This window comes from Taudactylus pleione, unplaced genomic scaffold, assembly GCF_031769625.1.
Source record: "Taudactylus pleione unplaced genomic scaffold, aTauple2 ptg000080l, whole genome shotgun sequence".
Lineage (NCBI taxonomy): Eukaryota > Metazoa > Chordata > Amphibia > Anura > Myobatrachidae > Taudactylus > Taudactylus pleione.
The window spans coordinates 5,452,891-5,466,526 of NW_028284482.1; the positions used below are offsets into that span (position 1 = coordinate 5,452,891).

A 13,636-nucleotide genomic window follows, 5' to 3' on the forward strand; every position below is an offset into this window, starting at 1 on the left:
GGTCTCCTGGCTGTGGCATTACACCCCGGTCGGTTTGGGTCCGGTCCTGGTTTTAAATATAGGGAGACCCGTATGCATTTTTTCCCCCCCTATATTTAAAACCAGCACCGGTCCTGCAGCCAGATGCTGTTTCCTAAATTACGGGGGAACCCTACTCATTTTGTTCCCCGAAAATTTAGGAACGAGGACTGGCTGATCAGTCAGGGGCTGGTTTTACATTTAACCCATTTTTTACAGATACACCACACAAGCAGCCTTCACATACCTCACTGATACGCGCATGCTGCTTGTGCGGGAGAGTTTTGCAGAGAGAAAACACTGCAATCTCGGGTGAGTAATTTCATCTACACTTGTTACGCAGGGTAGAGATCTTGATCTGCGTCACCATCAGCCAACTCACTTTCAGCTTAACTCACGTCTTAGTAAATTTGCGAGTTTGAAAATGGGAACATCACCCGAGTATCGGCGATGCAAATAGTTTAAAATAAACAAACCCTATCAGACTCGATTCTTAGTAAAATTACCCCTCAGTGTCCCATACCGTATATCCAAACAAAGGATACCTACAACTTTAACCCAGCCATAAAAACAGGAAAGCAGCCTCAAATTCCTTACTCTATATGGATCAGACCCACCCCCACTGCTGATGCCCAATATATCTGCAGATATATATATTGAGTGACAGCTTTATTGGCCAGGCACATGTAAATGCCCAGCTGTGACGTCAATCGGGCCAACGATTGGTAATTGGAGTATGCGGTTAACAATAGTCAGCTAAGACGGCGGATCGGCCGGGTGTGCGATCCAGCATCCTAATGTGTACACAGCTTTAGACTAGGGATGTGCAGGCTCGGATAGGTTCGAGTTTGCACGTGGAGTTCGGATTTTTCCCTCCAAAAAAACGGAACTCAGAACGAGGCAAAACGTCATCTTACATGGACGAACATCATCATTCCTGGTCTTTTGTCCAGGAATGATGATGTTCGTCCATGTAAGATGACGTTTTGCCTCGTTCTGAGTTCCGTTTTTTTGGAGGGAAAAATCCGAACTCCACGTGCAAACTCGAACCTATCCGAGCCTGCACATCCCTACTTTAGACGCATTTTAGCAAAAAAGAAGGCGCTCGATGCTAGCAGAGTTGCACAGGACCTGACAGCTCACTCACGCAAGTCATGCTGTTTGGTGTATAGAGGCTAGATATACGAGGACACTGTAGATGAGAGTTTACCAAAATTCTCGCACCTGGGTTTTTCTGCAATTGGATGCGGGGTTGAGTGCCTCCAGAGCCGTTCTAATTTTTCTTTAAATACTTATTTTAAAGGAAAAATTGCCTGCACTTGCTACTGGACACCTACCGCACCCCCGCTAATGACTGTTTTTAATTGGTGCAAAAATTACTCACCTTCAGGCAGCGCTGTCCTCCTCCTCTGTTCGCCAGCATGCTGAAATCTTCCCTCTTACATATGCCGACTGTGTGTAATTTCCTGTCAGTGTGTGTCCTCATCAGTGACCTCCTGTCAGTTGTGTGTGTGCCCCCTCTCTCCCAGTCTTGTGTGTGACTCCATCCTGTGTGTGTCTCCTTAGTGTGCTGTGGAGTCACTTACCTAGTGCAGAAGCCAGTTCAGGAAGTGTGGAGAAGCAAATTTTTTTTTTTTTAACTGGATACCGTGGGTATTTCTGAGCACACATACCCACAGTAATCCAAAATTGGCTGCGAAGTCTGTATAATTTTTTTGCGCCCAAAACCTTGTGGCCAATTGGATATGAGCCTTTGTTTTCCCATATGTATTTTGCCTTCTCTCATGTCCCTATGTTAAGTATGCTCAGATTTTTCAGTGTTCCAGAACACAGTTGCGCATTACAAAATAATCGTTCTCTTCTACTTCCAGCTGTCAATGTATTACGGACAAGTGTAAATAAAATGGCAAGACTGCTTCCCTGAAGAACATGCTCTCAGCAGACAGGGTTGCATGCTGGGACACCGTATGATTTACCCAAGACAGCTGTCCATGCCTTGTCTAAGACCTGGGTTTATAACACAAAGGAAACCACAGAGATCTATTCCTGTATAATTAAGTTACATAGGGGGGGAATTCAATTCAACACGAATTGAATAGCGCCGGGAGCGAGCTCCCGGAGCTATTCAATTCAGTGCGCTGTGTGGTCGGAGAATGCCGGTTATTGCGCCTTAATAAGGGTGTTAAGGTGCGGTAACCGGCATTCTCTGACCAAAGTGCCGGGCGTGCAATTGTTAGCGCCGCGCTATGCAGAAAAACAGCCGCGCACCTGGCACTTTGGTCGGATTTCTCTTCGCAACCCCAGGGGAAACAGCGTGGTGTATTGAATAGCTTCGGGAGTACCTCCCGTCGTTACTCAATAGCGCGTTGAATTGAATTCCCTCCATAGTCAGTGATCTGTTGTCTGACTAGGTTATCACAAATGACTAAGACAATACTGGTTGTATAATAAAAGCAACAGTTTTAAAAATAACTAAAATAAAAAGTTTGAAAAGGAAATTATAAAACATAACATTGTACATACTTTGCATTTTTGGCCTGATTATGTGCTTGGCAATCCTCTTGGTATCTGTTCATCTGGCCAGGCATCACATTACTAATGGCTAGCTTTAGCCTCTGCAGTGGCTCTTTCAGTCGGTCATCCTAGAATTTAACAATATATGAGAACACTAATATATTTTTTTCAATATAGCTTATTTCCAATAAAAGCTGAACAAGTACAAAAAAAGGTAGTTACACAAAAGATGTAAGCAGCTAGTTGATAATGTGCATTTTATTACTAGCCACAAATAAAATAAAAAAAAGGTTTATACGGTGTTCTTGACTGAAAGCTACATTTTCTTGATTAGTACCTTGAGGTACTTCTATTGTTTATTGAAGCCATGTGTTGGGCATATGGAGGATTGATAAAGCAAGCATTTCTAGATTCCCTAGCCAGGAGTGAGTGAGTGTGTGTGTTGAGTCTTCTTCAGGGGTTGTCTCAATGCTCAGTACAATATTGACTTAGGATGATATAATCACCAATTATTGTTCATAGATTGGAGCGTTTTTCAGTACAAGAATAGCAAAAAAAATACCACCTCATTATAGGTGTGTGCAATTTGAGCCAATGTAATGAATAGGATCTTACACCTGGTAAGTTAGCAACTTGCCATGTTGATCAAAGTTATGACTCTGCAACCTCTCGGAAAAAGTGTTATGTATCCCAGTGATCGCAAAATATCCCTTTTTAAAAAGAAATGGGTCCTGCAGGACACGCTGCAGCAGCCGGCCCAGCATATTTCCAAACCAATCAGCTTCGGGTGGCAGAATCGACGCCCAGTCCCCAGGTTGTCGCAGCAGCTGGCAGAGCCCCAGCACCTTCCCAAAGCATTCAACTTCGGGTGGCAGCGTCTCCTCATGGAGGACGCACGCCCCGTCCCCGGCTCACCGCCCACTAGCTATCGGAGGACACAAAGAGCAGGACCAGGCCTGGATTGTATAGCACACAGCAGCCTCCGCAGAGGCTGGAGCATGTGCTCCCTGGCACTGCACCTCTGATCTCCCCCCCGTACAGGCACTACCTGATCCCTAGGCAACAAGTACAAGTGGCACCTCCTATCCTCCCCCAGCACAGGCACACTTCCGATCCACCCCCAGCACGTGTGGCACCTGCACTACTGCTCCAAGCAGCAGAAGCAGGTGTCAGAGGAGCAGTTTATCCTGGAGCCCTTTTCCAGTCATCAGCCTTTGTACTTTCAAGGCGGCCGTGGACCAAGGGCTCTGCACAGGGGCACTATTCTCAGGATCCAGGTGAGAGGTGGTGAAGCGCCCTTGGCCGAGGGCCGTTTTGGTGAAAAGTGACTTAAAGTAGTGTGGGCAGGGGCATCTTTTACACTCTCCTGGGTGACATGGAGGAATGAGGGGATGGAACGAACAACATGTGGGGGGTGTACTGACAAGGGGAAAGCCAGAGTAGTGCTGACGGGTCTCCCTGTCTTAATTTCCCCAGGGTGCTGACAGTGTGTGGTGGGACCCTTTTGTGCTAAGCCAGTGAAAGCTCATAACCCCCTCCTTGACTCCCAAGTACTGCACCAGCTATCTACCTTTGCCACCTCCATACCTCAGCACTGCCTGCCCTTAGCCCCCTTCTTGGCCTCCAGCACTGTTGTAACTACTGTCTGCTCTTACTCCTTCCCTACCCTCAGCACTGCCTGTCCTTACTCCCCTCTAGATCTACCCCAACTTTTTCCTGCCTTTACCGCCAGCTCTACCCCAACTGCTGCTTGCCCTTATCCCCCTCTACCCATCTGCTACCTGTCCCCAGCACTGTCCCAACTGCTGCCTGCACTCACCCACCATAATACGTGATGGGATCCAGAAACGGTGGAGTAGGACCCCAATTTTTTACAGTGAGAGGTCCCTGGGAATCACAATTTTTTTCGCTCATCGCGATCACTATCCAGGTGTTTTCCCATGGAAACTCGCACAGAACTACTATTAAAACAAAAAAAAAGCCCCGAAACAAAATAATAATAGACCTGATTCAGGCTAGCGAGTTTAGCCTGAGCAGCAGTGTCTATAGCAGAAGCCTACACAGATCAGTAAGATCCATACAGGCTTCTGTGCGTGTAAAAAGCATAACCAGTACCAGCCTGCGTGAGCCGGTCCTGGTTATGAAAATAGAGGAAAAAAGATGTAGGGGTCTCCCATATTTTCATCAACAGGCTCTGTGATCAGGTCCTGGTTGTTGAAATGTGTGTCAAACTGAGCAGGGGCCCCCCAGTATTATCCACAAACAGCACCGGGCTATAGCTAGCTGAGGTGTAATGCCACAGCTAGAGGACACGCTTCACGGGTTCCCCTGGCCAAAGCATTATTCACCCCAAAACTAGTCAGCCCAGGCAGGGGAACCCCCCCCCAGATTGTGTAAAAATAATATTGTCCTTTATAGGAGAATTAGAGGTCCCAGCTCGCCGCCCCCCCATGCTAGTACTTGAAGAACCACAAGTACCAGCATGAGGGGCATTAAGGGCCCGCTGGTACCTCTAGTTCACCTGCAAAAGAAATATAAAACAAATTGCAAACACACAAACACCATATGTTGTATATATAAAACACATACACTCACTCTGGAGAGGGGGAATCCACACCTCCCCTGGGACACCCGGCCTGGGCTGACTAGTTTGCGGTGAATAATGCTTTGGCCAGGGGACCCAGTGAAGAGTGTCCCACTAGTTAGAGCCTGGTGCTGGTTGTGGATAATACAGGGGGACCACTACGTCTTTTTTCCCCATATTCTCACAACCAGGACCGGCTCACACAGCCGATGCTGGTTGTGCTTTTTACACAGAGATGCCTACACAGATGTCACCGATCTGTGTAGGCTTTTGCAAAACTCGCATTACCGGTTGCGAGTCTTCACCCAGAAAAACTTGCATAAACTCGCATCTCTCACACATTAAAACTCGCTCTGTATTACATAGTGCGAGTTTAAGTACAAACTCTAATCATACTCGCTGCAAGATGATGCAACGTTGTACTCTCACTCTATTACATTTAGCGCTACCTTTGGTTGAAAGGAGGGCTTTGTATGGAAAAACAGCACTTTGCTTGTGAAAAATTATATATGGAGAGATGCAGGAGAGCCCCTAACTCAGGAAAATCACCAAGAGAAAAATGATCTTCCAAGTTAGTATCTACATAACCCAAAGGTTAGAATGTTATAAAGCAGTCAAAACCAGGTTAAAATCAAGTAACAGGAGGAAAATATGGAGGCTAGAATGTAGCCTGAGAGAACAGAGTCTAACATTTAAGGAATTAAGCCTAAAACTACTGTCCAGACGCCCTCCGAGAACTAAAGTCACCTACAAATTTTAATGAAGGAAATCCCATCTGTTCACACAGATATATTGCAGAACTGGTCTCCGTTTTTAGCCAAAGTTGGTTATTTAGCTTTCAGCACACGGTCAGGTAAAAAACCAAAAATTTTCGCTCCAAGAATCACGGCTTCAACAGCCACATCATTAAAGCCATCCAATGTAAATATTTATAAAGGAATATTCTTTGGTTTAACATGTCCAGTCTGAGCAGAAAGCACCATAGCCTGAATGGCACCGAGCTGAATTCTTCGTCAGCCCACAAGACCATAAGCCAGAGTATCCGTCGAGCCAACAGTTGCCAAGATGCTCTCTGCAACATGGCTAAGATCCAAGAACTTGTTACTAATGTACAAAGATGCCTTCCATTTATGGACAAACAGTGAAATTAAACCTGACCTTAGATTCCTTGACTGTTTGGAATCCTTACCATTCCTTTATGTCCAATTTCTCCACTAACTCCCCTTACTTTTGAGAGGATTGACAGGCAGAATAATCAGAGCTGATCTATGGCATATGTCTAGCCTAGCCAAAGAAGTGGATTATAAAATCTTCCTCACAGGAGAGAAAACAATCAACATGCCATAAAACAGGCTTTGCCAGAATCTGGACCCAAAGCATCTCCTCTCATAGGGTGGGAAGCCTGACTAAGGGCTCTGTACCAGAGAGAGGAGTATTCTCCTCACTTAGCAGCTTAGCACAAATTTACAATCTGGGGGAGCTCAGCAATGAACTTGGTTAGTGATGATGTAGCTGTAATTTTGCTCTCATAGGTTAGTACTAACCCAAACAATGCATTAATACGCCTGGGTCTCTACCCCTTCTCGAGTCCGGCATTGACTAGATTTCAGTAATTTAATGAGCTGCTATAGTAGTGTCTGGTGAGGGGAATGTTTACCTACATTTTTCATTATGAACACAGACAACGCACATAGTACGTTTGCAAGCCGAACACCCCAACTCTCTCCCTCCTGTGTGGTGGGAACAGTGGAAAGCTTGTCTGCAGCTCCTCCAAAGCGCAAGTCTTGTGAGGACTATCTGCCAGCAGTGACCAGGTTCCCCCTCTGAAGTTTCAATAGTAGGAAAAAGGAACAACATGGGCGACAGTATAAAAAATTTTTTTTTTTTAAAGTGTTCTATAGAACCTCTGCCCCATTCCTACCACTCTGTATGCTAAGCTGGTTGACAGCACAAAAACAGAGGTACTTCTATAAATACAGACTTGATCCCAGCTATTTAAATGTCCAGAATCTCTGGATCACTGTCCCAGTCTTCTCCTGGCGGCACACACAAGAGCAACCACTCCCAGCTTTCAGTTAGAATTCTTGCCAGGACTTGGGAAAACCAGGTCAGAGCCTTCTCACCATCCTTGGGAGGAGGAAATGACGGTGCCAGATTCCTCCTTAGACTTGAGTACACAGAAAGCTGCTATTCCAAGATCTAGAACAGGTTGCAGCAGTCATAAGACTCTTCAAAGAAAAGGATCATTCCAGCAGACACTGCACTGATTATGTGAAGCACAGAGATTAAGCCATGTCGTCAGGTGCCACACAGGTTTAGGCCAAAGGGGGCTGCTCAGTTTCCAGGGGTCTCCTCAGGTGTGTCTCTTGACTCCCATAAAGGGAATAGAGGAGGGAAAAACCCTGCACGGCTCTAAAACGCATGTGGCGAGCCAAATCAGCTCCACAATAGTCTAAGCTTTGGTCCAAAAGGCCCTACATCTCAAGGGTCATACTTGTTGGCACACACTGCTGATGGTCATTCATCTGGCATGCCACGTAAAGAACACCCACCCTGGATTTGGCACAAGGCAATTTGGAGTGGCATGCAGAGAAAATGAGAGCCAAAAGACTAGAAAAGCCTGTAGAAAAAGCTCAAAACCCCTCACCACTAATACCCTGGAGATAAACAGAATGAAGAGTTGTTGCTGCTGCTGGCTGATCCCAGAAATTAAGCAAACAATGTCCCTCCCCGCACACTGCTGTAAACCAGAGGGAAAAAAAAAAAAACGACGACAGGAGAAACACTACGTGGCATCCTTTTCTAAGACTATAAGAACCCAAATTTCGAGTCATAAAGTCATGTGTTTTTAAATTGAGAGAATTTTTAATGGGGTGCCCCAAGAGCCTCCAAAATAACACTGCAGGTGAAAAAGTTTATGAACAACAACAACAACAGGCAAATTCAGATTGTCATTTTAGTGATACCTGTATGTGAAGGTGAAGTTTTTTCAAGCGCTTGACAAGAGTATCCTTTGTGCATGGTACAAATGCTTCAATATAACCATATACCACGTTCCTATTTAATGGGCTCAGTTCCAGCAGCTGCAACTCAATGCTGTAAAAAAAAATATAAAAATACTAACAGCATTAATAACTAACTTTCTACAGAACAATACCAATAAGTTTCCATATTTTTAAAATCTAGCACTAAATAAGCAATCTTGTTTTTTTCTGCAGAACAGAAATGGCAATGCATTCATTTGAAGTAATCAGATAATTGACACATTTACATTTTTTAGTATATGAAGCAAGTCACTCATTGCAGAAATTCTTACCATTTTGTATTTGCTCTTTTTTAACCAACTTTAAATACCCTTAAGTTTCACAGTGAACTGGTTATAGCCAAGTATGGAAGCTTTCTGTTAAAGTGGTGCTTTTATTTTTATCACAAACTTTTATGCCTCAAAAATATACAACTGATAAAGACAAACTACAGTTTTAATGTAGAATAGTAAAAATTTTACGTACTCTAACAAAATGTTATTCATCTCTTGAGTGAAGAATTTTTTTCGACCTTCTTCATCAAACAGTTTTGCAGCCTTTGGAAAATAAAAGGAAAAAAAGGAAAATAAAGAAAATCAAACAAACAGCACATGCAGAGAGAAAAACCTATAGGTTGGATCCAGTCTGCTTGTCTGTATACATACCACTTGCAGATCCTCAATCCGTTTTTCCAGCTTTGCAGGTAAACCCTCAGGAAGAGGGGGAACTTGTTTTGGTATTTGCACTTGGGATAGATTTGTTGACTGCCCAATACTACCATTCTCCCCTGGATCAGAAACTGCAGGACTGTCATTAGATGCAGAGTCCAAAAGTTTATCTAGATCAAAGTCCCCAAGCATTTCTAGTGCACATTCTGCCTCTTGTAGAAGCTCCCTCTCGCTACCACCACCAAAGAGAGCAAGAACTTGGTCATTACCAATAGTTAGATCAGAGTAATCATTGGCAACAGGAGCTGGGTTGGGTTTTGGAGGAGCAGAGACTACTGTTACAGTCGGTAAATTTTGCCTGCTTTCATTTTTCCGCATTGCATCTTTTTCCTTCTGAAATTTCCGAAGCATTGCAGCAAGGGACAGAGAATCCTTGTACATCTTTTTCTTCTTTTTGTCAGGTTTATGTGCATTAAATGCCACTACCCTAAAAAGGAAGACAACATTTAGAAGAAAAAAAGTTAGTGTGTCATATTCACTTTTAAACTTAATGATAACTTTTGGAATGGTCGTCTGCACATTTTGGGCACAACTAGTTTAAAGTGGTATTTCTTTTCTATTTTCCAAATTATGGATTAGTAATGCACTTTAACACACAATTTATTTCACAGAACACATTCCACCACATTTATTGTTGTACACAAGTCTGTTTCTTTTCCATATAAACAGGATTTTTGTACTTGCCAGTACAATCTCTTTCTCCAATTCCAAGGGGACCACGACACACACTGGGAACTCTGGGGTATAGATCGCGGCGAGCGGAGCCTCACACTTTAAATAGTCAATGAATTTGACTGGGTTCCTCTCCCTTTATACCCCACCTGACTTGGTAAAGTTTAACCAAACCCAGATGAGAGAGAGTACGGAAGAAAAGGAACCCAGGAACATCAATCCAACAAAATAGGCATCACAACAGAAGGTGTCATAACAGGCAATACACAGTCAACCAGAACTCGCAAACAGAGATGGGAGGACGCCGGGTGTACTCCATGGAATTGGATAAAGGGAACGTACCAAAGCAGTCCTCACAGGAGGGAACATGCTGAAGCAGCACAGAGCACCTTGCTTCCAAAACTTGCATCCCTGAACACAAAGGTGTCAAATCGATAGAATTTGGCAAAGGTATGTACGGAAGACCAGGGGGCCGCCTGGCACATCTGTTCCGTGGTAGCTCCATGGCCCGCTGCTCACGTGGCACCCACCCACCGAGTGGAATGTGCAGTCATCCTGTAAGGAACCTGCTGCCTCCAGCAAGGTAAGCTTGTCGAATAGCACAAAGCCAATAAGAAGCCGCACATTTTGAAGCCGGACAACCACGCTTTCGAGAATCATAAATAAGTTGTCCATAGTAAATAGTAAATAAGCGCTGTCAGAAAAGTAATAATTTAATACCAATAATGTATAGATATGAAATAGTTTCAAGCAAATTCTAAATATCAAATTAAAACACAGTTGAATCACATAACAATTAACACAGATGGTCAGTCATAATTAATATCCAAATGTAAAATAGGACAAAAAGTGAGCCAGTGGGTAGTCTGTTAATTCTGAAATAGGGGGTCATTCAGACCCGCTCAAGAGCGGCAGTACGCTCGCAAGCGGGTCGATGTTCCCCACTGCGCATGCGCATGACGGAGGAAGCTCCGTCGTGCTCATGCGCGAGACCCGGGGAGCGACGGGCTTTCCATCGCTCCGGGTCTCGCACCAAAGGGGGCGTGCTGTCGATGTTGATTGACAGCACGCCCCCTTTGGTGGGCGTTCCCATGGGAACGCCTACCGTCTGAAGCCGGCCCCACTGACATCACTAGTGATGTCAGTGGGAGTGATTTTGGCTCTGATAGAGCCAAAATCACTCCAGGGCTTGTGGCAGGGAGACCCTACCGCAGGGTCTCCGTCGCAAGTCCGATGGTCAAGACCATCGCGACCATCTTTTTGGCCGCTCGCATATGCTGTGTGTGGTCACCCACAGCTATGCGAGCGGCCAGGAGGCCGCTCCATTTTCATGGAGGAGGGCCCTGATTCAGAGCGAGCGCTCTGGTCAGAGGGTCCGGCTCTGAATCAGGCCCATAGTCTCTTGTTGGTACCAACAGTTAAAATTCTGTATCCATTTGATAGTAACAGTTTTAATTCTGTATACTTTTACGTGCACAAATAGTATCCACTGCTTTCCTTTCTGTATAAAAACAGCATGCATCAATCAAGCTGATAAAAGCACTGAATATCTCCAATATCAATAATGAGCTTGTTATTTAGAAATCCTCGTAGCCTAAGCAATGGAAATAAGGAAAACTATCTTCTACATGAGATACTGGAGATCAACAGCCAGAGATTTAACAGTATTAGAATACAGAAAACAATTGACCCATGGAGCAGCGGTCATAACCAACTGCAAATGTACATGAAGGATGACATGCATGAATGTCTATTTCCGGGAGTAAGCCTAGAAGACGCTGAAAGAACACAGATAAGGCAGACACCTGCACCTTCAGAGAACCAAACAACACTGCGTACAAGCCCTCCTGGAGAAACAACAGGATACGGGAAAGCCAAAAAGAGAAAGAAGCAAAACACTTTCACACCAAATGACATAAACCTGCCAAGTTCAGTGATAATGTTGAGCCAAAACTTGCTTCTACAATTACAGACCGAGAGGACAACACCTGCAAAGGGCAAAGCTTTCAAAGACCATTTTGATTGTGCATTGGCAAGCCAGGACCTTAATAGCCCAGCAAGATGGAACTGCCGAAGCAGAGACAACCTGCATCCATCACCGCCTCAGCCAAATAAGAGGCAGATTCTCGGATGTGCTCAACCAAAGAAAGCAAGTCAGAACTTGGCATACTGCCCGCGGGTGGGTACAGCAGCCGGCATGTTTTAGCTGGGCACCGCCAAAAGGAGAGGGCACAGTGCCCGGCTAAAACAGCCTAGCAGGAACACTAGAAAAGTAACTGGCTGCTTCTCTTTCCTCTTGTAGAGAGACACCTCCTGAGACACTGGAGTTTCAGCATCAGAACTTCTCACATGGTCTTGACCAAAGCCTCAACACTCTGCATGTCTGGAGAATCTTCCTCAGTCGCAGATGAAAAGATCCACATAAGATTCTTCTAAAGCAGTAGTGTCAAGCTCTGGCCATCCAGCTGCAGTGAAACTACACATCCCAGCATGCACTGCCACAGTTTTGCTCTTAGGGCATACTAAAACGGTGGCAGGGCATGCTGGGATATGTAGTCCAACAGCAGCTGGATGGCCACGAGTTTGAAACCCCTGTTCTAAAGGGTCATCTTCCACCTAACAGAAAGCCTCTGAATCGGACTGAAGAATGCCTGGGGATCTACGCTTCTGTGAGCGAGGTGTGTCCCTAGACACCTATAGCAAGGGGCCAGAAGATGGAAATTAGACCAAGCCCTGGATAGAGCGAGCTAGGCTCTGGGCCGAAGGCAGTTCCACAGAGTGGACAGCCACAAATACAGGAGGAGCACAATCCTCCTATGCCTGCACATAAAAGGCACACCCCGAAACACCCAAGTACTATTGTCTAGAAGCAGCAAGCTGTTGTGACATTTTAGACATTGCCCCAGCCAAGGCTGCCACCCAGGGTGGCGTGTCAACTGGTGGAGATAGCCGCAGGACCCACATTGCCCTGGAACTCTGTTTCAAACATTGTGCAAACAGCCTCCCAGTCAGACCGTGCATGAGAAAATTTTGCCTTACATTTAGCATAAGCAAAAACCTTTTGTACAGCACTGCTCTTGCCTTGGGATTGTCGCGCAGAATTACCCTTCCAAGACAGGATTGAGAAAGGGAATGGTAAAATGAGACTGGCAGAAAAACACAGGCTCAGAAAACAATATGCAGTAAATATATTATATGTATCAGAAGTGCATAATCTGATATAATAAACAGTAAATCAGAGGGCACATGCAGCAGAGTGGAGGGCTGAGGAATATTTCCTCAGGCACACAAAGCTCCAGCAACTCCAGTTAGCAAACAGTAGTGCCAATAGAAATAACCCTCTGGCCAGCTAGGAGTATAGAGGGAGAGAGTGGGCGTAAGGCCTGATCCTGAAGAGTTGCAGGTCTTGCAGTAACTACTGAAATTGCCCTGACAGGAAAAGTGGAAATGGCCACTGTGCCAAAGCTGCCACCCCTGCAGTCTCCTTCGCGGGCAATATACAAACAGATGAGCAAGGAAAAAGAGAGGGGAGGTAAAAGGCTGGAACACCCCCTGAGGCAGGCTACAAGGCTGCCGCACAGTGAGGGGTCAGATCTCCGTGGCAGCTAACAGTGTGGACTGTCAAAGTGACAGAGGCAGCTAGGGCCGCCACCTTCCCCAACACGTCAGAACACGGCCATCCTGTAAAGCAGCGCTGAACCAGCAAACTAAATAGAAGGGAGCCCCTGGTGTTTAACTGCACGCCGATGTATCCACCGATGCTGGTGGACAGACTACCCACCTGCTACAGTAAGCCCCTGGGTGCGCCATGCAGCGTTTGAAGACGCAGCTGAGGGTACCCAGACACAGACCTTTAACTGTTGTGGCAGGTACAAAAAAAAACAAAAACTGACAGGCTACTTTCATTACACCTGGAAAAGGACGCCGACTCCACAGGGCACTTAAACTAAACTGGGTCAGGTGGTGTATAGAGAGGGAGAAGCCCAGTTTAAAAAAAAAAAAAAAAAAAACTTACCCTTGTTAACGCTCTTTCTTCGAAGTCCATAGAGTCCACAGTGAGTCAATGGGGTGTAGGTGGTACTTGGAGGACTGGACAC

The 13,636-nt window shown here is 45.4% G+C and overlaps 1 protein-coding gene across 2 annotated transcripts in view; it reads right to left on the reverse strand.

Annotated features, from left to right (window-relative positions):
* UBN2 (ubinuclein 2) overlaps positions 1-13,636 on the reverse strand; it is an 85,605-nt gene that overhangs the window by 55,520 nt on the left and 16,449 nt on the right. For both annotated transcript variants that reach the window (XM_088468037.1, XM_088468036.1), the window contains 4 exons: positions 8,805-9,294; positions 8,626-8,696; positions 8,083-8,212; positions 2,542-2,660 (listed from right to left, as the gene is read on the reverse strand). In XM_088468037.1, coding sequence (XP_088324163.1) covers positions 2,542-2,660; positions 8,083-8,212; positions 8,626-8,696; positions 8,805-9,294 — 810 coding nt within the window. The remainder of the gene's footprint in view (positions 1-2,541; positions 2,661-8,082; positions 8,213-8,625; positions 8,697-8,804; positions 9,295-13,636) is intronic.